Here is a 22,369-nt window from a genome sequence, read left to right as displayed (position 1 = left end):
CTTCAGCAGGTGAGCCTCGGCACAATGGAAATCAGGAGTAGGGGATGATGGGTCTGCGGCCGCCTCGTGAAGCAAATGGTGCGTAGCCTTAACCAGATCCACCCAGTTGTTGAACAGTGAAATGTCAGGCATTGGGTCTGGAGGGCATATTCGCGTGAGGCCGCAGAAGATGGTCTGCTTGAGCTCAGAGGGATCTGCTGAGTTGACAGAATCTGGAGCTGAAGGCCATCCGCGCGATGGAGAGCGGAGGAAAGCTGGACCTTGGATCCATTGGTTTGGGGCAGCCAGTTCGGCTAGGGTCTTACCCCTTGTTAAGTCGTCAGCCGGATTGTTTTCTGTATCCACATACTGCCAGATGTGTGAAGCAGTCAGGTCTTGGATCTCGGAGACCCTGGTCCCAACAAAGACCTTGAGCCTGCAGGACTCAGATGTCAGCCAGGTCAGGACTGTAGTTGAGTCAGTCCAAAGATAAGTCTCTGTGATTTTTAGAGTGAGCTCTCGATGGATGAGGGATGACAGTTGAGCTCCAGTCAGAGCTGCGCAGAGCTCTAAACGTGAAATTGACTGTTGGTGCTTAGGGGCTACTCTCGACCTGAGATAGGCGACCGAACCATACGCCTGTTCCGAGGCATCACAGAAGACGTGAAGAGTGTACTCGGTAGCTTCAGTGGCGGCTTCCAATGGAGTGTATGTTCGTGGAATGCACACACTTGCCAGTTCAGAAAGCTTGACCAAGCCTCAACGATCTCTGGAGGAAGGTTCGGGTCATCCCAGCTCCTCTTCTTTGCCCACAGCTTCTGAACGAGGATTTTAGCTCTCGTTGTGTAGGGGATGATCCCCAGCGGGTCGTATTGCCGGGCTAGCACCTTGTAGACATGGCGCATGGTGAGCGTTTGACTCTCGGGAGGCTTGACTCGGAAGCCAAGTCGGTCAGTTGGACAATACCACCGTAAGCCCAGTGCTGGCTCTTGTGGGTCGGGGCTTTTCTCTGCCAGCCATTGCTCTGCACTCTCGGCGCGGGCAGTAGAGGGTAGATGGGCGACGACAGCTTGGACGTTGCTTGCCCATTGCCGAATCTCAAACCCGCCTAAAGCGAGAACCTGCCTCAACTTGTCGATAAGAAGCTTTGCTGACCTAGGTGTTGAGAGGCTCTGCAAGCAGTTGTCCGCGTAAAAACACTGCTAAATGGACTGCAGGATGTCCTCATTGCCTTCCACATGGTCCCTAGCGTGTTTTTGCAGGGGCTGCTAGTTGTCCCAAATGGCAGGACGCACCACTGGTAGACCTCAGGTTGCTGTTCCTGTTGCAGGCTCCTCCAAACGAATCTCAGTAGAGGCTGGTCATCAGGCAGGAGATGAATCTGGTGGGACATTGCTAGGATATCCCCACTTATGGCCACTGCATACTGATGAAAGCGCAGGAGGCCACCGATGAGAGATGGACCGATGGTGGGACCTGCTAGGAGCTGTTCATTAAGTGCAAGCCCGTTGTAGGTGAAGGAGCAGTCCCACACAAGATGGTGCTTGCCGTTATGGTGAATGAGGTGATGGGGTATGAACCAGGACTCATTGGATGCCTTTACCTCGTCGTCAATGAGCTTGACAACCTCCATTGATGAGCTTTTGGATCTCGGCCTCGTACTGTTTAGCTAGAGCTGGATCTCTTCGTAATCGCCTTTCTGTGCCACGAAGAAGGGGCATAACTGCTTCAGGTGTGGCTTTGAGTGGTGGTGCACCTTTGACACGTAGGAGTGGGTGGCGTAGCGGAGTATGTCACCCACCTTGACTCTTTCGGTGTGCATCTCAAGGGTGTTTATGGCTTCTTGGTCCAGACGGGAGCGGACTGCCTGCTTCTCGTTTCGGAACGGAAGGATGTCCAGTTGCCATAGACTTTCGACATGTTGGTAGAGTCCATCTGGTGCTGGTGTGAGGGAGGTAAAGTAGCAGGAAGCCGAAGTAGAAAACGTACTGTCTGGACCTTGAAGTGCCCAGTCGAGGCTTGTGTGGATAGCTGTAGGGCTGCCTTTAGAACCAACTCTCACTGGCTCTTTAGCTGTGATCAAGTGTGTGCAATCTGCGCCAATTAGTAGCAATGGTTGCACTTCACTGAAGTCTGGGAGTGGGAGGCCCTGTAGATGCCGGTAACGTCTCTGTAATGAAGCCATAGGGTAGGATTGCTCGGCTAGAGCTAGTTGGCCTGCTGTATAGGCATCTTTTATGAGGTGGCGCTCTCTCGGGTGTGCTTGAGAAGCTACATAGAAAGAGACAGACTCACCAGCAAGATGGGCGACATCTTGACGTATAGTACGTAGAGTGAGGGTCTCTGCTTCACCTTTGAGGCCTAGATGTTGGGCAGCAGCTGGTAGTAGTATTGTTCGTTCAGCCCCATCGTCCAGAATTGCATAGGTCTTCAGTGACTTGTGGCCGTGACTTATTATAAGGGGCACCACCTTGAGATTCACCTTTCTTTCTTGCTTGGAGTTGCTGACTGTGGCTTGATCACGTGGAGTGATGAGGTAGACACGTGAGTATGACTTGGCAACGTTGTGTAAAACGCTCAGATGAATCTCTTGACACTCACTGCATGGTTTCTTTAAGGTGCAGGCTTCAGGTTGGTGGCTGGTCCGACCACAGTTACGACAGCGCTTACCACGTTCAAGCCATTTCCTGACGTCATTTGCTGAACGCTGTACGATTTCAGTACACTGTGACAGATAGTGCTCTGTGCTCTTACAGAAGAGACATAACTTCTTGTACTTGGGATTAGAGCGGGCTGCCTCCGCAGGATGGCTGTCATCAGCTTTAGGTTTGTCAGAGCCATGATAAACGGACACAGACTGCCCTCGGGGCTTGGAAGCCGGAGCGTGTCTGTCTTTCCTGCAGATATGGGGCTCTTCAGGACGGTGGCGTTGTGCCATTTTTGCAGATAGTCTTTGAGCTTCCGCCTTAACTTTGAGCCAATTAGCGAGGTCTCTAAGGCTGTAGGGGTTGAGTCGACTCGTGTTGAGACGGCCTTGTGTTTGAAGATGTTCTACGAAACTGTCTCTCATGTGCTTGGGCAGCTTACGAAGCAGTCTGTCGACATGACCGGTTGACATTATTTCCATCCCACTGGTCCCTCTAATGAAGTGAGCATTCCTACCAGTAGGTCAACACTGAGAGCGAAACTCTGGAAGCCTTTGGTGTCTCCGGATTTAACATCAGGAGCATTTAAGATTGCAGCAATCTCACTTTGTGCGAGCTGATGTGGTTGTCCATACTGGCGCTGTAAAGCTTCCATAGCAGCCATGTAGGGTTGGGCATAATGTCTGCAGGACTAAGTTATTATCTTAGCTTCATCCAGGACTAGGTGCTCCATAAGTACACGGTACTTGTAGTGCTCTGAGAGCTCTGTGTGAGGGCCAAGCAGGTGGTCTAGTGCCATCTTGAGGTCGGTGAATTCTCTCTCACTGTCATGGACCAGCTTTGGCAGTTCAGGTACCGGAACAGGCTGCTTCAGCGGCTGGAAACTGTATGGAGACTGCGGAATGGTGTTCTGTGGTGGGAGAGTGTTGTATGCCTGGAGAGACAGACTTGGCATCATGGGCACCGTCTGGTAGACAGGCTGCACTGCAAAGGGAGGCTGAGGCTGTAGAACAGGTTGTAATGGCTGACCTGGCTGGTAGCTTTGCGACTGGATCATGGTCCGTGCCTTAATAGCAGATGGAGGCTGGTATACAGGTTGTAATGGCGGACCTGGCTGGTAGCTTTGGTGTGCAGTGATAGCTGATGGAGTTGCGTGTTGACGCCCCAGGTGCGGTGCTGGTGTAGCCAGGGGTTGGCATGTTGGCGTTATCACAGTTGGAGAGGGCTGGTATACTGGATAGGCTGGAGCTGTAGAACTGGGCAGGTATTGGACTGGCATAGGTGTAGCTGGGTCTCTATGCTGGACGTTTATAGATGTAGTCATGGGATGCATTATTGGATAGGCTGGTTGGTACAGCGTAGATGCTGTTGGCTGGACCGCTGCAAACTGTGAGATAGATGTTAATGTTGCTGGAAGGGACTGGGTTAGAATGTCCTCTTTGCCATAGCTGTGACTGGGGCTAGTGGTTATAGCTTGGGACAATAATTCTGGGCTTGTGGTGCTGGCAGTAAATGCAGCTGGCCGCATGCTGACTGCTGGTTGTAATATCTGGCAGTAAGCTTGGGTTCGCCTGTACTAATCGCGTTGAGGCTGGAGAACCTGGCTCACTGAGGCAGTAGTCTGTGAAGGTGTGGCTTTGCCAGCTGCACTCACTTAGGGCAGAAGATGGCGGCCTTCCACATGCCGTTGGTAAGCTGGGATATGTGCTAACTTGTGGTGCTGTTGTCCACTGGCTCACCTTATCGACTGCTGCTGCTGGGAAATGACAGGGTGGGGGCTTGAGTGCCGAGAGTAGTTGGCCACCTGGAGTAGCAGACCCAGACTGCAGGCTAAGTGACTGCAACTGCTGTGCACTGGCACTTAAGTTGTCATCCTGATGAGGAGCAGTATAAGGTATGAGGGACTGAGGAAGCCTGACCTGATAGCCCTGGAGGTAAGCTGGTAACTGCCGTGGACGTCCTCTTGCTTCACTTGTAATAATTGATGCTCGCATTGTGTCCATTTTGCTGATATGGGTGAAGTAATCCGGCTCGAAGGACCAATATTGGGGAGATCTAGGACTGTATGTTATTTTAGATGGATTCGCTGGAACACCTCATCCACACAAACACTCCGAATAGAGAGCGAGAACGGACACAGTAGAACAGTTGACGTGGCTTTAATGAATGAATGAATTACCACTCCAAATTACACAGCACGGTGTTTACTGTTTGAGCCTTTACATTTATCTGTACTGGTATCTGCAATGAACAAATATAAATAATATATATAAGGAGGTGTGCTAAATTAATGAGCACATTTTAACTTGAACTTAACTCCGTTAGCGCATTAAACATCATATAAACATCTCTACAAAATAGCGTTAACTTAAATATGTGCCGAATATCGCCGCTTCATTTGCACATCAGAAGAACTAATCTGCGATCGTTAACGGATCGTTATAACCCACCTTTATCACAAACGCAAACAGGCATCAATGTGAAAATAAACTAAGCATGTTCCCAAGGACCCCTTAGCTGCCCAGCGAGGTGCCTGATGTAAAAAAACACTAAATTCAGCACAAATTCCTTCACAATAAAATAAAACAGTAATAGGGAATTTACAACAAGAATGGTCGTTAAGATATTATCCTTGATGGAGAACAACTCCCATCCACTTTATGATGAACAATTGTTTTATTTCTGAGAAGAAGAGAAGTCATTAATTTTCAATTGAGCAGGCAGTGAGCAGGGGCTCGTCCTGGCCATTGAGGGCGTCGAAGAAATTTGAAATCAGGACAAACCTTATGGTAATGAGCTATGACACAGTCCCTGTAAACTTTATTTCCGAAAGCAAAATGCAGGAGGTGTTGATAACTGCTGTGGCGCGTTTCCAAATTATATTTTTACTGTTTGCATAAAGGGACATAAATCTCAGACACCAAGTTGTCTGAGATTGTTGGTGTTCCTGTTGAGCAGCATTGAGCAAGTTACTCTGTAATTAATTGATTACTCCTTTTAAAAGTAATCAAGTTAATGTTTTGTTTTCACTGTACTAAAGATTGTCTTATGATAGGGAGATGTATGGGTCCGTAATACTTACAATTGCAGCATAAAGGCTAACATGGATCACGAGAGGCACCTCAGCCAATCATATATCATCTAGTCTCTTTGCCTGCGTTCCGTCCAATCAGCTGAAGCCACGGCGATAGCATTGGCGGTTACAAGTTTTTAGCTTAAGGTGGTAGGCTTTCTATGAAGTGACTTTGGTAGTACTTTCCCCGCTACTGCCCAACGCTGATGATGTGCAACGCTGATGATGTGCATTAACGTTATACATTTTCTGTAAATAAGTTGCACACAAATTAATGTTAATTAAATACCAAGGCTATAAATGTCAATCTATGTCAGAGCGTTCACAAATCTTTCTACAGCGTTGTTGGCAGGGCGGCCAGAGTGATTTTTGACGTATGAACACACAGTAACATCCTAAATGTCTGAAGGAAACATTTTCTCACTATACTGCCATTAGACTGTACAATCAGAGCTGCTCTCAGTGAGCTATTTGCCAAGATACACATGCTAATATGGATTTGTAAACTGGATTGATAATAATTCTAATCTCTGTGCACTGTTCACGATAATTGAAATTTTGCATTATCCTAGTGATATCTGTTTGGTTGAGAGAGTAATTATTAATTCGTTTTTCTATACTTGCACTTCTTTTTTGCTGCTGTAGCACTGAAATGTCCCCATTGTGGGGCGAATAAAGGTTAAACTAATCTAGTCTAATCTACTTCTCTGTGTAATGAGCTCCTAAACAGTATTGTAAATCCAAACAGGACACATATCAAATATCATTTACTTATACATGAACACATAAATGTGTATTCTGAAGCAGAAAACGTTTCATCTTTAATCTTCCTTACACTTGCTTTTAATTCCCTCTTCGGGTTCTCAGCAGGTGATGCATTGCATTATATGATTGTGTGTGAACTTGAAGTTTAAGAAAAAGAAAGTGTTCTTTGATATTGCTAAAGCCTGCAGACTAAACTGATGGACATATTTTTCTTTGTTCTTCTGCACAAGGTATAAGCAGGGCAAAGAAATAGCCATAAGTTCTACCTCCTTGTTTTGATGTTTCGGTTTCTCCTATTTACCTGCGTTGCTGATATCATTAATACAATTACATCATGAAAGCCACTTTCATTTCAAAGGTTTAGCTGTCTGTATTAAAATCCTTTATAGTGGAGGATCTTTGTCTTCCGTTTTCTGCTGCCTTTAATGTGTTTTACTTCAAGTGGAACTGGATACTGTTATGATACAGCTACTTTATTTTTTATCATTGTATTTTCCACAATGGACCCCATCCACATTTTTGCATCTAAAATCTCTATCTATCGTTTAAAATAATTATATAAAAATGTTAAATTAAATTGTTTAATCTTCTTATTCAACAGGTCAGTTTCTTGATTTCAATTCAAAGTACTAAATTCTTGAATTGAAAATTAAGTTTTCATGATATGACAAGTTTGGGTCCATTTTCAGTCCGTGTAAACAAAACAACAATACAATATTTTTCCTATTGCTGTTCTTTTTTTAAATGTGCTTTTTATTAGATCAAAAGAGTGAACATGTCACTGCCTGATTTAAACCACATTATCCAGGGTTTAACGTGTGAACATTTGCGTCAATCGCTCCTTGATGCCCAAGCTCTTAATTTTTTTTATATCATACATGTTGCCTTTTTTCGTCTATGTAATCACTAAATGTTTGGGAAATAATTTAATTCACTGATCTCTTTTTTCACATTTGATATGACTTGACACCTTCCAGTCACGTTTTTATTGACAACCTAATTCACGAAATAATTGGTGGAAAATGTGTGTCAGCCCTATAAACCATTGCTGTGTCTGTCAATATCATTACAAGAATGTGTACATTGAGTGTGAGCCAATACCATAAAACAAGAGCTGTACACCATCAGTAATACTATTATCAGCTCATTGCCACTAAGAGAAATACAATGCTTCAGCTTTTATGAAAGAAACCAACCATTATATTTATCAATTCGATATTTCTTTACAATACAACATCAAAACACCAGAAATATATATTTTAAACACGGATATCATCCCACACATAACAGATTTTATGTAAAATGTACATTTGAACAAATAACTAAATCTGAAGGTATTATTTTTGTTACATCAGTTACGCTTCAAACTGCAACTTCAGTTTTTTGGCGCCATCTAGGGTTTTTGTGGCATACTTACAAACATAATTACTGTATACAGTAAACCCACCACCAAAACTACAATTTAACTATTACAGGAACCATCGCTGTTTGTACATTACATCAACCTATATTCGTGTTTTAAGAAACCCACTGCACAATTTCTTGTACCAAATCATTAACAAGCAGGAAAGAGGAATATACGTATGTGAGTTAAACTTTAGATGCTTGAAACGTAATGGTCACAATAGTTAGGCTACACAACTGTATCTGCTGTTTTGTCTATTTCACGTAATGTATACGAATAGCAATGAGCAAAACTCCAAAGCAATGCTATTATGTTATAATAAAGATATTATGACACATTTTTATGATAAACAGACTTTAAAAAGTTCAACACATCCATCTATAAAAAGCAAACATATCTTTAAATATCGTTTGACCTCTACATGATTTATACAAACAAAAATTTGTAAATGAGAACAATGGGAAACAGACACAATGCCATTTGCGCACGTTAACACAAATACTGTAAATGCCACTGCCATATTTCACAATGACACTGGTAATTAACCAAATGCAAACATGTTATTCTTGTTAGCAGCCCCGGATTGGCTAATCGGGAGCACCGGGAGAATTCCCGGTGGGCCGGTCAGTTTTTTTGGCCGCGAGGGCCGGCCCGGTATTGTCATGGCACGGTTGAAATGTGGCTTTCCCTAGGCTGCCTTCACTCACAGCAGCCCTAATCTTTTGATTTATTATTTTATCGCAGCCTCACTCTTTTTTATTTCATATTTTTTCGCAGCCCAACTCAGAGCGCAGCCTGCAGGTTAATGATGACGTGATTATCTTTTGACTCCCTGGCCCCGCCCCCGACAGCGCCACTGCAAGTTGCTCAAAATAAAAAACCGTCAGAAATAAAAATGGATGACAGAAAGCGCAAAGGCGGCGCTGAAAAGTCCAGAATAAAAAGCAAGAAAGCTCTGGAAACTGACGCGGCCAAATGTTCTAAGAAGACCACATTTTTTCTCAAAGCAAATGAAGACGACGAGACGGCCGGTAAGCTAACGTTAAGGTATTTAGGAATAGGAGCACTGCAAGACCCTAGTGGCCGTGCAAAAGCATGTCTCAATAGGTACAAGCTAGCTCATTGTTAGAGCGCCCGTCCCCCATTCAGACCGACGTCGGTTCGAAGCCCGCGTTAATTAATGTTTTAGGGTTGTCCATGTTTCCTTGAAGCTACACTTATGCAGAGGAAAAAGAGATGAAACAATCATTAGAAATCATTGTGAAAGAAAAGTCAGATAACAGTCCAATAGTTTTATTATTTAACTAATGTTCTCATATTTGTAAAAAAATATTTGAAGTTGTAAAGCAGATGTTTATTTAAAATAAATTATAGTGTCATTAGACAGTGCAATACATTTTATTTTAATCTTTTGTAATTTATAATTTTTTCCTTATTTCAATGTTTGGATATTTATGAACACTAATTCTTAAAGAAAATAGATTCTGATACTGTCCTGTTCTAATACATCTTCACTGTGAAGCAAAACTTAGGCTACTGTATTTTCACTGAATGACAATGAATTCAAGGCTGTAGAGAACAGTGCGCTATTGCAGACTTAGGTTTTAATTATCATTATTTTAATATAGTCAGTCGTAAACTAAAGTGGGCCGGTCTAAGGCATGAAACTCCAGGGCTGAAAATGAGTCCCAATCCGGCCCTGCTTGTTAGCCATCAAATCGTTCAGAAAGCTTAAGCCAGCTGTTAAATCCAAAATATAGACTGCTGTATTAAAAATAAATTTGGTTATTGATGACAGTCAACTAACAACGGCTTCAAGTTTGCATAAGCAAGCGACAAACAATCATTGATTAAATCATTTATACAGGCTAGCAAACAAGTGAAGACATCACAGAAAATACCTTCTATGAGCTTCTCCGCGGGTTATTACACGATTTCGAGTTTGCCGCCCAGGGCTTCGTCTGTCGTGGAGCACTACTTCCCTCCATTCCGCCGCGTAACACGCATGCGTAGAATACTAAATAAATATAAAAAACTCGACTCTGCTCTTTTTTATCGACCTTCTTTGAATGCTCCGTTTTGCTTTGTTTTTCTATTTTATAAAAGGTAAAATATTCTTTTTGAAGATGTTGTATTAGTTTAGGGGCTAAGGGGAGTGACAGGGGAGCTACTGTACCCAGAGGCGGTCTTAACATAGAGGAATAGGTAGGCGGCTGCTTGGGGCCCCCTCCTCGTCCCAACAGGCATGCCTGAGTGACATCTCGCTTTGGATGAAGGATCATCACCTGCAGCTAAACCTTGCAAAAACGGAACTGCTTGTGATCCCGGCCAACCCAAAGATTCACCACAACCTTGCCATTCAACTAGGCTCATCAACGATTACACCGTCCAGCACAGCCAGAAACCTGGGAGTGGTAATCGATGATCGGCTTAACCTCACAAGTCATGTTGCCAGCCCCGCCCTGTCCTGTAGATTCATCCTCTACAACATTAGGAAAATTAGACCTTTCCTATCAGAGCACTCTACGCAAGTCCTAGTCCAGGCTCTTGTCCTGTCCAAACCGGATTATTGCAATGCGCTTCTGGCTGGACTTCCTGCTTGCACAATCAAACCTCTCCAGATGATCCAGAATGCAGCGGCAAGAGTGGTCTTCAATGAACCGAAGAGAGCGCATGTAACTCCGCTCTTCATCAGGTTACACTGGCTCCCTGTTGCCGCCCGCATAAAGTTCAAAGCTTTGCTCCTGGCCCACAAAACCAACACCGGATCTGCACGCTCGTATCTCCACTCGCTAATGCAAATCTATGTTCCTGCCAGATCACTGCGGTCTGCAAAGGAACAACGACTAGTGGTACCATCCCAAAAAGGAAAAAGTCACTCTCCCGTACCTTCTCTGGATCTGTTCCACATTGGTGGAATGATCTACCAGCTGCTACAAGATTTGCAGACTCGGTTACCATCTTTAAAAAACGCCTAAAAACGCATCTCTTCCGTCAACACGTCGCTGATTGATTTTTCCTAATTGTCTTCCCTTTCCTTCTTTATAAAAAACAAAAAAAAAACGTACTAACCTCACTATTCTTAGCTTTGTATACTGCGCTAGGCTTTAACGGCCTAGTTTGATTTACTTATGTATTTTGTTGCCTATGTTGTTATAATTGCTTCCAGTGTTTCCTCATCTGTAAGTCGCTTTGGATAAAAGCGTCTGCTAAATGACTAAATGTAAATGTAAAATGCTTTGAATTTTTTTTAAAACTCAACAATACACTGTGAGCAAATTCATAACCCTTTCGTTATGTTCGGGATGAAAACATCCACTCAATTAAACTTCTGTAAAAATCTGATTAATATTTGGTTTAATTTTTTTGCATAAATCTGTTAATCAGCCTCAGTCCTGATCAAAACTGCTAAATGTTTAAGTTTTACTCTTTCATTGCCAATGATTTTTTTCAAAAACTGAAAAAACACACACAAAATGACTTATTTTCAATATAAAAAGTGATTGTGGACTGGATTTTTTTAAACCTTTTATCACAGTCTTGGACATGTGAAAGATTAGTAACAATATTGGCTTTGATGCATTGTTAGTTTTTGTGCAGCATCAGATTAAATTTTTTTTCTCCCTATCATGTATATAGGTTTGTTTGTAGAATGTTTGAAATGTTCAATCTCAAATGTAATGTCAATTCACTGAGAATATCCTGTATCTTGTAAATGTTATATTGATATTGATTTGATCTTAAAAAAATAGTTTTCCTGGTATATTGGCAAAGACGTGTTATCTGAAAACTTATTCTCTATTGGGTTCCATCGTGACTATAAGTTTGTGTAGTGCTACACTTAGTGTGTTCTCTGCTTTCCAACATTTATCGTTCTCTTTTAAAGATCGGATAGTGGGGCCCCATACACACCTTCGCCTTGGGCCCCCAATTTGCTAAATCCACCACTGACTGTACCCCCTAACTGCCACTGACCACTTTCCATTAAAAAGGATAAAACTACAGTGTATTGTTTTAGTTTGTTTTTTTAGAACTTTAAAACTTAAGCTCACATTAGAACTAGAAATTGTTTCAATTTTTTAATGAATAACAATCTTTGTCCTGTCCACTGTTTGTCTTTTCTTAGAGGCATGAAGGACACACAGCCGAACATTTTGTAATTATGCCACCAACAGCCTGACCATTCAAACGTTCTGTGGGGTAAGTTGTTTTGTTTGGGTTATGAGAGATGAAAATAATGTGTATGGAAACTCTAATTTCTCTCCACAGGTACGAGTTTTGTTGAAACTAGTAACTTTGTATTAGTACCTATTGTATTATTGCTCCTGTAGGCCTATGCCATATCACTTATTGCTCCCTGAACAAAGTCGCTTTGGATAAAAGCGTCTGATAAATGACTAAATGTCAAATGTAGCAGGATCACAATTTTGATATGCCTTATGACGCTTATTTACTGCTCCACACAAATATTATGAATGTCCATTCATTAGTTCTGTTGATCTATATGACAATAATACACTAATATAATTGTAATACAATTCTTCATGATATTAATGGATGGCTGATTCAGGGCAATTTTAGGAAACTTTTGTACACTTAATTACACATTAACAATTTATTTTGTAGGCTACTGCCTCAGTTTGAGTCTGAATGTGGTATTGAGTGATTTGTTTTTGCACATTCAGTGTACACTGTTTCTTTAAACTTCACAAATCACACTTACAAACAAATTATAGTTTTGCATTTGATAAATATCTGTTTCCATCCACAGTGTTTCTGAAACATGAAGACGTGCTGTTTGTTCATCATTACCCAGGGCAACAGTATGCACACATGTATGCAAGGTCACTTTAACTGCATTACAGGAGAATACAAAATAATTGTTAGTGTAGCAAAACGGTGAGAACCATTTCCTGACAAAATGACTGAACTGGCACCCAACTCTTCATGAACACCCTGGCTGGAATAATCACATATTCTTATGAAAAAACTGCAGCAATTACACAGATTGAAATTAAATATTAAAAATATAGAGTGAAAATATAAATATAGAGAATGTTTTTTAAATAAGGGTATTATTTGTAATTTATTTTCGGAGATTTGGGTGTAAATGTGTCACCTGTACTGTTTTGTGATGTTCTTACATTTAAAGTTAACAGTAGCACAAAAACTCTTTTTCAGAGATAGCGATCCACATGAAGGCCTGAAGAGATTTTGTAAAAAATGTTTATTTTTAAGATGATGAATCAGACCTTGTTGCCTTTTCACAAATTCAAACTTCATAAACTTGAATTTCAAAATCTACCCACAAACACACCACCTCTCTCATCCGTCCTAAACAACAAAAACACACACACTTGACAAAATCCTCAATGCTTGCCTCTCTTTGAGGGCAATATCTGTGAACAAAGAACACATCACCATCATGCTCCAAGCTCCTCTTAAGATCTTGTGATGACTACAGAATGATAAGGAGCTATATCGATTAAAAAACTGTAACTTTTTAAGATATCAACAGTTAATGAAATAAGGGAAAACGTACAAAGGGGGGGGGGTGACAAAGTGCTCATAGTCACAAAAAACACTGTTAAAAACTCTCTGTAACAGAGACATAATTGCAATATTTTAGCACAGCGTATCCCATCTTAAAAGTGTGAATGGATCTGTTTATATTATTATACAAGACTGTGATACATTATGATTAACCACCATTTTTCAATACTTCAAATAACTGTTTGGGCAGTATGAACTTACAGGCCTTCCTTATTTTGACCACACTATTTAGCCATTCCAGGTATTTGTGTAGACTTATTTACATTTTATAAATACATGAAAACAATGCAATTGCAGATGCAGCATTGGAAACCACTGCAGTAACAATGTTAAAATACAAAGATTGCTATCAATGTAAATAGGCAACCATCTTATAATGGCATCCAAAGTAAAGGCTTTCATTTGGGGATCTAATTTAAAAGTCCTTGTGTCTTGATGTCACATTCTTTTTCACTGTCTTCATCAATGTTTGTCACCTTCTCCATTGGGCGAGAATTGTTCGGACCGGTTGCATTTCTCTCCATTTTTTCATCCAGTTTTGCTGTCCCTGAAACGGGAGCTTAAAACACAAACATGTTTTTACACTTTACTTTACTTAAAAACTATGTTTTAAGTAGACCATGTATTCGTTAACATTCAATTTAATGCGACTGGTTGAGACTGGTACAATTTATAGTGGCTGAAGCATTTTTTTTTATTCAATCTCATGTCACCGGTCCTGTGCCCTGCTCTGTGCTGTCCTCGTACCAGAATCGGTCCGGATGGAACAGGAGCTCTCAACCGAGGAGGCTAAAGACTGAAGACTCTAGCGTCTCTGTTTGTCTGGGAGGAGTCTACCCCACAAAGCTACTGTTATATGCATGAGCCACCTCCAGTTGGTCGAGGTGGTGGTGTCGCCATAATCTTTAGAGACTATTTTACAGTAAATCGGGGGAACAGAGCATAAATTTTAATTATTTGAAGTTGTTGCACTGAATGCCATTGTTCCCAACAAAATAAAAAAACATTGCTTTCTCACAGTTTGTGGACTTCTTATCAGACCTATTGGTTAACGTTGATAATGTACTGATTGTAGGATACTTTAATATCCACGTAGATAGTGCTACTGATGCATTAGCAGTGGCGTATACAGTGCTACAACACTCTATTGGAGTAACAAAACCCACAAATAGACACATTCATAGATTTAATCATACAGTTGACTTGATTATATCTCATGGAGCCGATCTAACCAATATAGATATTATACCTCAAAGCGACGATGTCACCTATCACCATCTTATAACAGGTACACTGCACACTGCATAAATCAGCCGTATAACTTGTTATCAACAGGGTAGAACAATTACCTTGACTTCTAAAGACAGTTTTGCAAAGAGCTTGCCAGATCTGACTCCTTTAATAACCATACCAATAAATACAGAATCACTCGATGACATAACCAGCGACATGGGCACTATTTTCTCAAACACATTAGAAACTGTCGCACCTATGAAGTCAAAAAAGATGAATGTGAAAAACATAGCACCATGGTACAATAGCACCAACCGAACCCTAAAAAGAGAAACACGTTGTGCTCTTTCTTATAAAATAATGATAAACACGAAAAATTCAGTCTGGCTTTAGACCGCATCAAAGCACTGAAACTGTGATCGTTAAAATTACAAACGAACTGCTTATGGCATCAGCTCACTCCTAGTCCTGACCTTAGTGCTGTGATCGATACTGTAGACCATAACATACTTTTAGATCACTTACACAATTATACCGGTATTCAGGGACAGCCACTACAATGTTTCAGATCTTACTTATCAGACAGATATTAATTTTGTCCATTTGAAAGGGTAATTGTCAAATCTAACGCAAGTAAATTATGGATTGTCTCAGGGATCGGTTTTAGGACCCTTGCTATTCTCCATATAAATGCTGCCCCTTGGCAACATTATTAGACAAAATGTAATTAGTTTCCAATGTTATACAGATGATACTCAGCTTTATATCTCATCAAGACCAGATGATTACTTTCAGCTATCCAAATTGGCAGAGTGCTTCCAAGATATAAAACATTGAATGACTAGTAATTTCCGTCCAGGGGGATGCTGCACATTGGTGGTGGTTGAGGAGATTCCCCCCTTCAATGGTTAGCGCGTTGAGTGCCCAGAAAAGCGCTATGTAATGAATTATTATTATTATTATAATAACTAATCCACCAAAGGGGTAAAGTTTTCTCATACGTAGCACCTAAACTCTGGAATAGCCTTATATTATTCAAGGGTAAAACACACTCTCCCAATTTAAATCCAGATTAATGACAGATCTTTTCAGCCAAGCATTCACTTAATGCATAATATGCTACAAAAAATAAAAATAAATTAATGAACAGCAGTCATGGTACTTTTCTACCTTCCTAGGGAGAGATTACGTCAGACCCAGATGAACATCATATGCCCATCCCTAACTACAGATTACGCCAACTCTGCCTGAACATCCCATGCCATCCTCCTGTGAGAGCCTGTGGACTGACTGACCATCCCAGCTCCAGTTTCAGGCAATTCCATCACCAACAAAGAGCAAAATTACCATTTGACCATCCCAGCTCCGGTACAGGCCATTCCATCCCAAATAAAGACCAAAGAGGAACTACTTGTCATATTAATGTAAAATTTTCAATACTTAGTATTTAAAGCTAAACGTACATCACATGACAGCAGTTTGAAGTCATGGCTGCACATTATGCCATTATTATTTTCCCTGTAGATAACATTCCTCTGTTGTCTGATATCGGTCATGAAATAAGACAAAATTAGGCCTAAACTGTTTTAACAAATGAAATGTCGTAAATCACAACCTATTTTTCATAAACATTAACTCCGTAACTTTTAATCATTGCAGCTGCGACACTGGATTGGTGGTTGGGGATTGAGGTTCACTTTGCATAACTCTCTCGCTGGCCTCTGTTACACTCACCCACCTAAACCTCACTCCCATCTGGGTCATGGCTCCACTGTAACCAGTCCTACTTGCCCCGCCCTATGCGTGCCTCGAACCAGCGTCAGTCCGGACTAGAGAGGGGCTCCCTAACGCGGAGGCTAAAGACTGCAGCATCTAGAATCTGATGCTAGAGCATCTCTGTAGGTTGGGGAGTGAGTTTTACTTTGCACAGCTCTTTCTCTCTGGCCTCTGTTACACTTACCGTGTATTCTGTCTTTTTTTAGGGCTGAGACGATATATCAGGATTCACACTAACTATACCAGTCTAGGGCATTTCTGAAATCGGAAAGGCTTTGATTCTGTGTTTTATGCACAGCTCCTCTGTGAACTACGGCTCTTTGATCAGCAGGAAGTACTGCTCAATCTAAAATCACTATGAGATTGAGTCGTTTATAACATGCATCTGAAAAAGCAACACTCGTCAAACATCATCATCATCATCATAAGAAGAACAGCGATACAAAATGCCCGGCTCTCACTAAATCCTTGGTGTTTCGAGTCAGATCCGTGGGCGTGGCTTGTTGGTTTCGACAAAATCCTTGCTGTTTTGAGTCTTACGAAACCCTTACCCTGACCCACACCCTAATCTAACTCTAACCATCTAAACTACCTATGATTCTTAAACTTGCTAAAAAAAACACGATTGTGTGATGACGTCAGACTTGAAACACCAAGGATTTAGTGAGAACCACAATAAGCCCATTGGCATTTCCTGGAAGTAGGTGTGTAAATGGTACTTCTTCTGTGACCCATATTTGGAGATTCTGCGCGAGATCGCCCTCTGGCTCTCAGATGTGCTGGCATTTAACCATAATTCATTGACAAACTGAGCATAAGAATTCTATGATATATTGTCCCAGTCCTAGTATTTTAATTAGTGCATGTCCTGGGTTCAAACCAACAATTTAAAAAAATATTCCGGCAACCGGGGGACCAGAAATAAACTGTAACATAACTGTTTTCCCCTGTAAAATTACATTATATAATTCCCCAAAAATTCCCATGCTTACCCCATTTTTCTTGAAATGTGCTGTCTTTTTCTGTATTAATAAAAATAACTGTAAAAAAACCTAAAAACGTTTTTTTACATTATCTGTAAAAACATTTTGTCATCAGAGACATTTCGTAAAATGACTTTTGTACTACTGCCATAGCATCACTAAAGATTTAGATTTCCTCTCGAGTTGAAAAATGAAAAATATATTTTTATCCGCATGCGTTTTGGCTTACATTCTAGATTTAAATGATTGCCACCATCCGCTTCACTGCCTCCGACAGCATCATCGTCTTCCTTGCTGACTTCAACTATCCGCTGTCTTGCGCTTTCAAAAACAGACTTCAAAACAATGGAGTCCTCAAATATCTACGACACAAATGAAGCACTTAACATTCTCTTCACAATTCACCTGCTAGAATATGTTACCTTTTTGCCTTGCAAAAATATTCAGACTTAATTTTCTCAGGTCAGTGAGTTACAACTTTTGTTCTTTGTGATGAAAGCACAGAAACTCATTATTATGTTAATGCATCATTCAAATAATGTTTTTTATGTTAGACATTTGACTTCTCAGATATTTGCATAAATATTAAACCATTTATGGTACAGGATCTGACTTGACACAGATGAAGAAGAATTGTCTGGTGCATTACAATCGGCCTGTGCTTGAAAGATAAATCATTTTTCAGGTCATGAATCTGTAGGGAAATGGAGATCATGGAAATGAAAGTAAATGTTGATGTTTGTATAAATACTGTTGCAAGGCACTGTAAATGCATTTTAAAACTGAAATGTTTCCAGCGAGTATTTTTAAAGCTTCTGTGAATATATTTGCGAAGCGCACCTGAGATCCTTCCAGATTAAATGTCTGAGCATTGTGACACATCAGCATAATATCCTTTTCCAGGTCTGCAATGCACCTGTATTTGTGATTACGGACCCTCTCCTGTAAAAACACAATACAGGGTTCAGTCAACAGGGTTCGTTTCATTAACGAAAATAAATGAAATAAGATTACCACAAAGAAAAAGGAAGAAAAGGAGAAGCTTTCACAATAATGACAGCTTTTTCATTTTTTTATAACATCTCTCAAACCTCTGACACCTCTATATAGAAGAACCAGCAAGAACATACAATCTGTTGGACGAGAGTAAAATGGATCTGAATTTCTGAGGAGAAAGGGACTGTCAGCGAGCATCAAGATAAGAATGAAGTGAGATCGGTCAGGTGCAAAGTGTAGTCAGGAGAGGAGAAATGAAAAGAGTTTTGGACTTGGAAGTTTGGAGGAAGGCAGAGAGTCAGGGTTTTGGGTTGACAAATGCTGCAGACATGTTGGTAGACAGAAATGATATAACAATTAATATGGTGGTGATACTGTAAGAACATGAAATGTTCACAAGTTCACCCTGATCCTCCTAAAGTCCACTGGCTTCCGGATGAGCTCGTAATACTCTGGCACCTCTTTCCTTGAAGGCAGCTGGACGAAACCTTTACTGATCTGACGGCCCAACCTGTACAACAGGGGTGTAAAATGAGAAGCTAATGGCACAATTATACATATTTCACAGATTTTTTCGACTGTGCTAGTATCTAAGACGCTACAAAAAGTATAATATAAAAAGTCTGTTACTTAGTACTGTTAACGTTGTTTTATAAATAATGTTGGGTTTACAGGGTCCATATGTGTGTGTGTGTGTGTGTGTGTATGTTGGAGTACTGACGTGTCCTTGTAATTAATGACCATATCCACGATGGTGTTCATTTGTTTTGTGAGTTTGAGAGGGTTGGGGGGCAGCTTCTCAGCAGGTGGACGACCCCGTCGCTTTTTGACCTTCTCCACCACCTCCTGACCAGTCTCAGAAACCTGGTTGGCTTGATTATCGCTTTTTCGCTTCAAGTTGCTTTCCTCCTCCATAACCTCAGTCAGTCTGTTTTGGATAGCCTGAGACTGAGGAGAAAATATATATAATAAAGAATGGCACTGAAATATTAACTGGAACTTATACTTTAATTATTGCACAATAAGGTACGTGTTTTTAATTTATTTTATTGTGGGCGGAGCTACCCAACACTCCAAAACTTAACATTTGGCTGATTAGCAAAAACAAAAGCCTGGTCGGCAGATTGCTGTACTATTCAAGTTTCTTCTGCCGGTTTCATGTTGTTGGTAAGTAACATAACAGGCCGCAGCACTTCAGATCAGAAATAAGATGTATTGCTGGTAAAAATGAAGTAAGGAATCAATTTACTAAACATTCTGATCTGCAGCGGAAAAAAAATGCATTTGTTTGCCTCAGTATATAAATCATATTATAAACAAAATGATTGATTATCAATGCCTCACTCGAAACGCTGACAATCTGAAAGAGATAATTTGTTCCACACACATTTTTAACCGGTGTTACCTTGTTTACAAGCAGAAACAAACCATATATAACAATGAAATCGCTCACAGTAACATTAAGATCCCTTTGTGTGATGAGTCTCCGGACATGTCATCAGATTGTCATACTGTCATTCATTAATCAAAAATCACAGACTGTAAATAAAAACATATTTTTGCTTTCTCACTGTCACATTACATGAACATCGTATCACCTACAGGTTGAACAATGGTGAAAGACAAGTCTGGTAATGATTTTATATTTTAAACAGGGATCAAAACAAGACAGCCAGCCTTGAACTACAAAGCAGTTGAGTAAACTGTGTGGTCTTTTATTCAGACAAAGCTCCATATGCAAATTGATGCTGATAATCGTCAGGGATCCAAGTCTTATTTTACCTAAATGTCTTAACTGGCCGAGCTGGATTAAACCGTCAAACCTATCAAATACTTGTTTATATGTATTTACTTAATTCTGTAAATTGTTCATGTGAAAACAATAAAAGAAAAACACCTAGAAAATACGTACAGCTCCCTTCACTTGTGTTTAATATATGAAAAGCAACACTTCACAATGTCACAAAGTCGGTATATGATCAGCCTGATCTCACAGGAATGCATAACGATTTTATGAAATGGCTACTATATCTGTTTGTATAAAATTGTGAATCGTGCAGAATGTTAAAAAAAACAATGAATCCCCACCCCTTAATCTAATTAACATTTGGTTGGTTTGATATAGACATATATACATATTTTTATATGTATTGTTTGTGGGTGTAATTATGGGTGTATTGATAAAGCTTGAACCTTAAACTGGCACAAAAGCAGATGGAATTTGTACGATTAAGCTAGCTTGTGAAACAGTTAGGAATTACTGTGAGATTTATGGTGAGTCTGATTTCTTGCCAATACGCTTGACATTACAAAACAGTGACGAGTGGCTAAGCATACCCCCCCCAGACAAATCACTGAACGTGTTCAAATAACACAGAGACGTGACACCACCTCTTATTAGCATGTGCGCGTCTCGCTCCCATGTACAAGATCATAAGTTAATGCAAAAATAACCAGGGAAAGTATATACGTGTATGTGTGTGTTGCCTGTGCGAGATTTTAAAGCAATTAAAGTGCAGGGATTGGCCTGCCGCAGCCACTGCTGGCAGAGAGAGCACATCAGACAGATGAAAATATGAATTCTGAGTATGCTGCTATGCAGGCAGCGCCAGCCAACACACACACACACAGAACACTCGCACACTCATATGCACAAACACTGAGGCTCAAATTATTCTAAACAATGCCATGAAATGAGAATAGCGACCCAAATACAAGGATTTAAAGAAATTCACAGAGAGAGCGAGACATAACAGAAATGAAAGAGCAAGCGCAGAGAAACACACGGAAAGCATTTATTCACGTGTACCCCAGGGGAATATGTGGAAGGGAAGAGGCCTAATAATAAGCAGCATACTAATGGAATGCGCACATTGTTCCAATAAGAAGCAGACAAAAACATGCAGAATGTTTGTCCTCAAAACACAAAGTCTATCCCTGGTGCAATTCTACCTAACATGCAAGACATAGGAACGGTACACAAGTCTAAAAAGCCTGTGTTCAGTGCACTATTCCCTCCAGCATCACAATCCACACAACCGAAATGTCTGGCCAATGTTTCCTTTTACCAGACATAGTTCACACTTACACACACACGCTCACAAACATTCCCTCGCTCTCTCCCTCTCTCTCCCTGTCTGTCTGTGTGACCATGTGCTGAAGTCTGGTGTGATTGCGTGCTCTATGCGCAGGAGAGAGAGAGAGAGCAAGTGAGAAGAAGAGAGAGAGAGTAGGAAGAGGGCGATTTACCTGACTGTGGTCTCTAGGCTGGCTCCAGTCTGGAGGAAAGAGAATTAGCAAACCAGCATTGCAGCGCGCAGCCAGTCTCTTCATCAGCTGATCACTCAAAACGCACAACCCGAAAGGGGGGCGAAAAGCGCCCGGCTTTTCATACACAAATCAATTGGCGTAAGGATGTTGAGAGAGAGAGAGAGAGAGAGAGAGAGGGAGAGGGAGAGAAAGCAAAGGGAAAGAAATAATTGTGAGATGCCTTTCTGCTAGTTTGTCCCCGTGGAAAGGCCTGCAGCTCGCTTTCCTCTCTGCCTTACACACACACTCTCTCTCTTTCTCTCTCGCTCACTGCATGTTTTAATATCGACTGTCGCAATCTGGTTTCTTTTTTCCCCCTCCGTCTCTCTCTCTCTCTCTTTCTCTTTCATGGTCTCCTTCAGTCTTTTTAAACGCCCATCTGTTAAAGAACTGGGCTACATTTTTCCTATGCAGATGGTTTTTGTAAGCTTTACTATCTTGAGATGATTCCAAGGTTGTTAATGGTGTGTTACACTCACACACACATATGCAAAGGCACATAAATTGGGTAATGGCATGTTTGTATCAGCGTCTGGGAGCTTTACAAACACGAACGAGTGGATTCAAGAGAAATCATTGGGCTCTAAATGTTACCCACTAGCCACAACAAAACTGTCGCTTTCTGTTTTCCATTGAGAATGAGATGAGTTAC

At 41.0% G+C, this 22,369-nt stretch overlaps 1 protein-coding gene and 1 long non-coding RNA gene across 2 annotated transcripts; one reads left to right on the top strand and one right to left on the bottom strand.

The window, feature by feature from the left end:
• Nucleotides 1-8,752: 8,752 nt before the first annotated feature.
• On the top strand, nucleotides 8,753-14,438 carry LOC306912258. The gene is made up of 3 exons (XR_013788325.1): nucleotides 8,753-8,898; nucleotides 11,994-12,067; nucleotides 12,639-14,438. It is a non-coding gene; the product is annotated as an uncharacterized lncRNA (long non-coding RNA).
• On the bottom strand, nucleotides 13,076-21,989 carry LOC306912251 (putative global transcription activator SNF2L2). Its single transcript, XM_079488245.1, has 6 exons — nucleotides 21,658-21,989; nucleotides 19,130-19,356; nucleotides 18,814-18,919; nucleotides 18,253-18,354; nucleotides 17,642-17,774; nucleotides 13,076-13,979 (listed from the first exon to the last, which is right to left on the bottom strand). Exons 1-6 carry the CDS (start codon nucleotides 21,739-21,741, stop codon nucleotides 13,831-13,833), a joined length of 801 nt encoding a protein of 266 aa, XP_079344371.1. The 5' UTR covers nucleotides 21,742-21,989; the 3' UTR covers nucleotides 13,076-13,830.
• Nucleotides 21,990-22,369: the final 380 nt, after the last annotated feature.

Source organism: Barbatula barbatula, assembly GCF_947034865.1.
Source record: "Barbatula barbatula genome assembly, chromosome: 2".
Taxonomy (NCBI): domain Eukaryota; kingdom Metazoa; phylum Chordata; class Actinopteri; order Cypriniformes; family Nemacheilidae; genus Barbatula; species Barbatula barbatula.
Note: the sequence above shows the minus strand (reverse complement) of the source record. Positions and strands in the feature narration are given on the sequence as shown.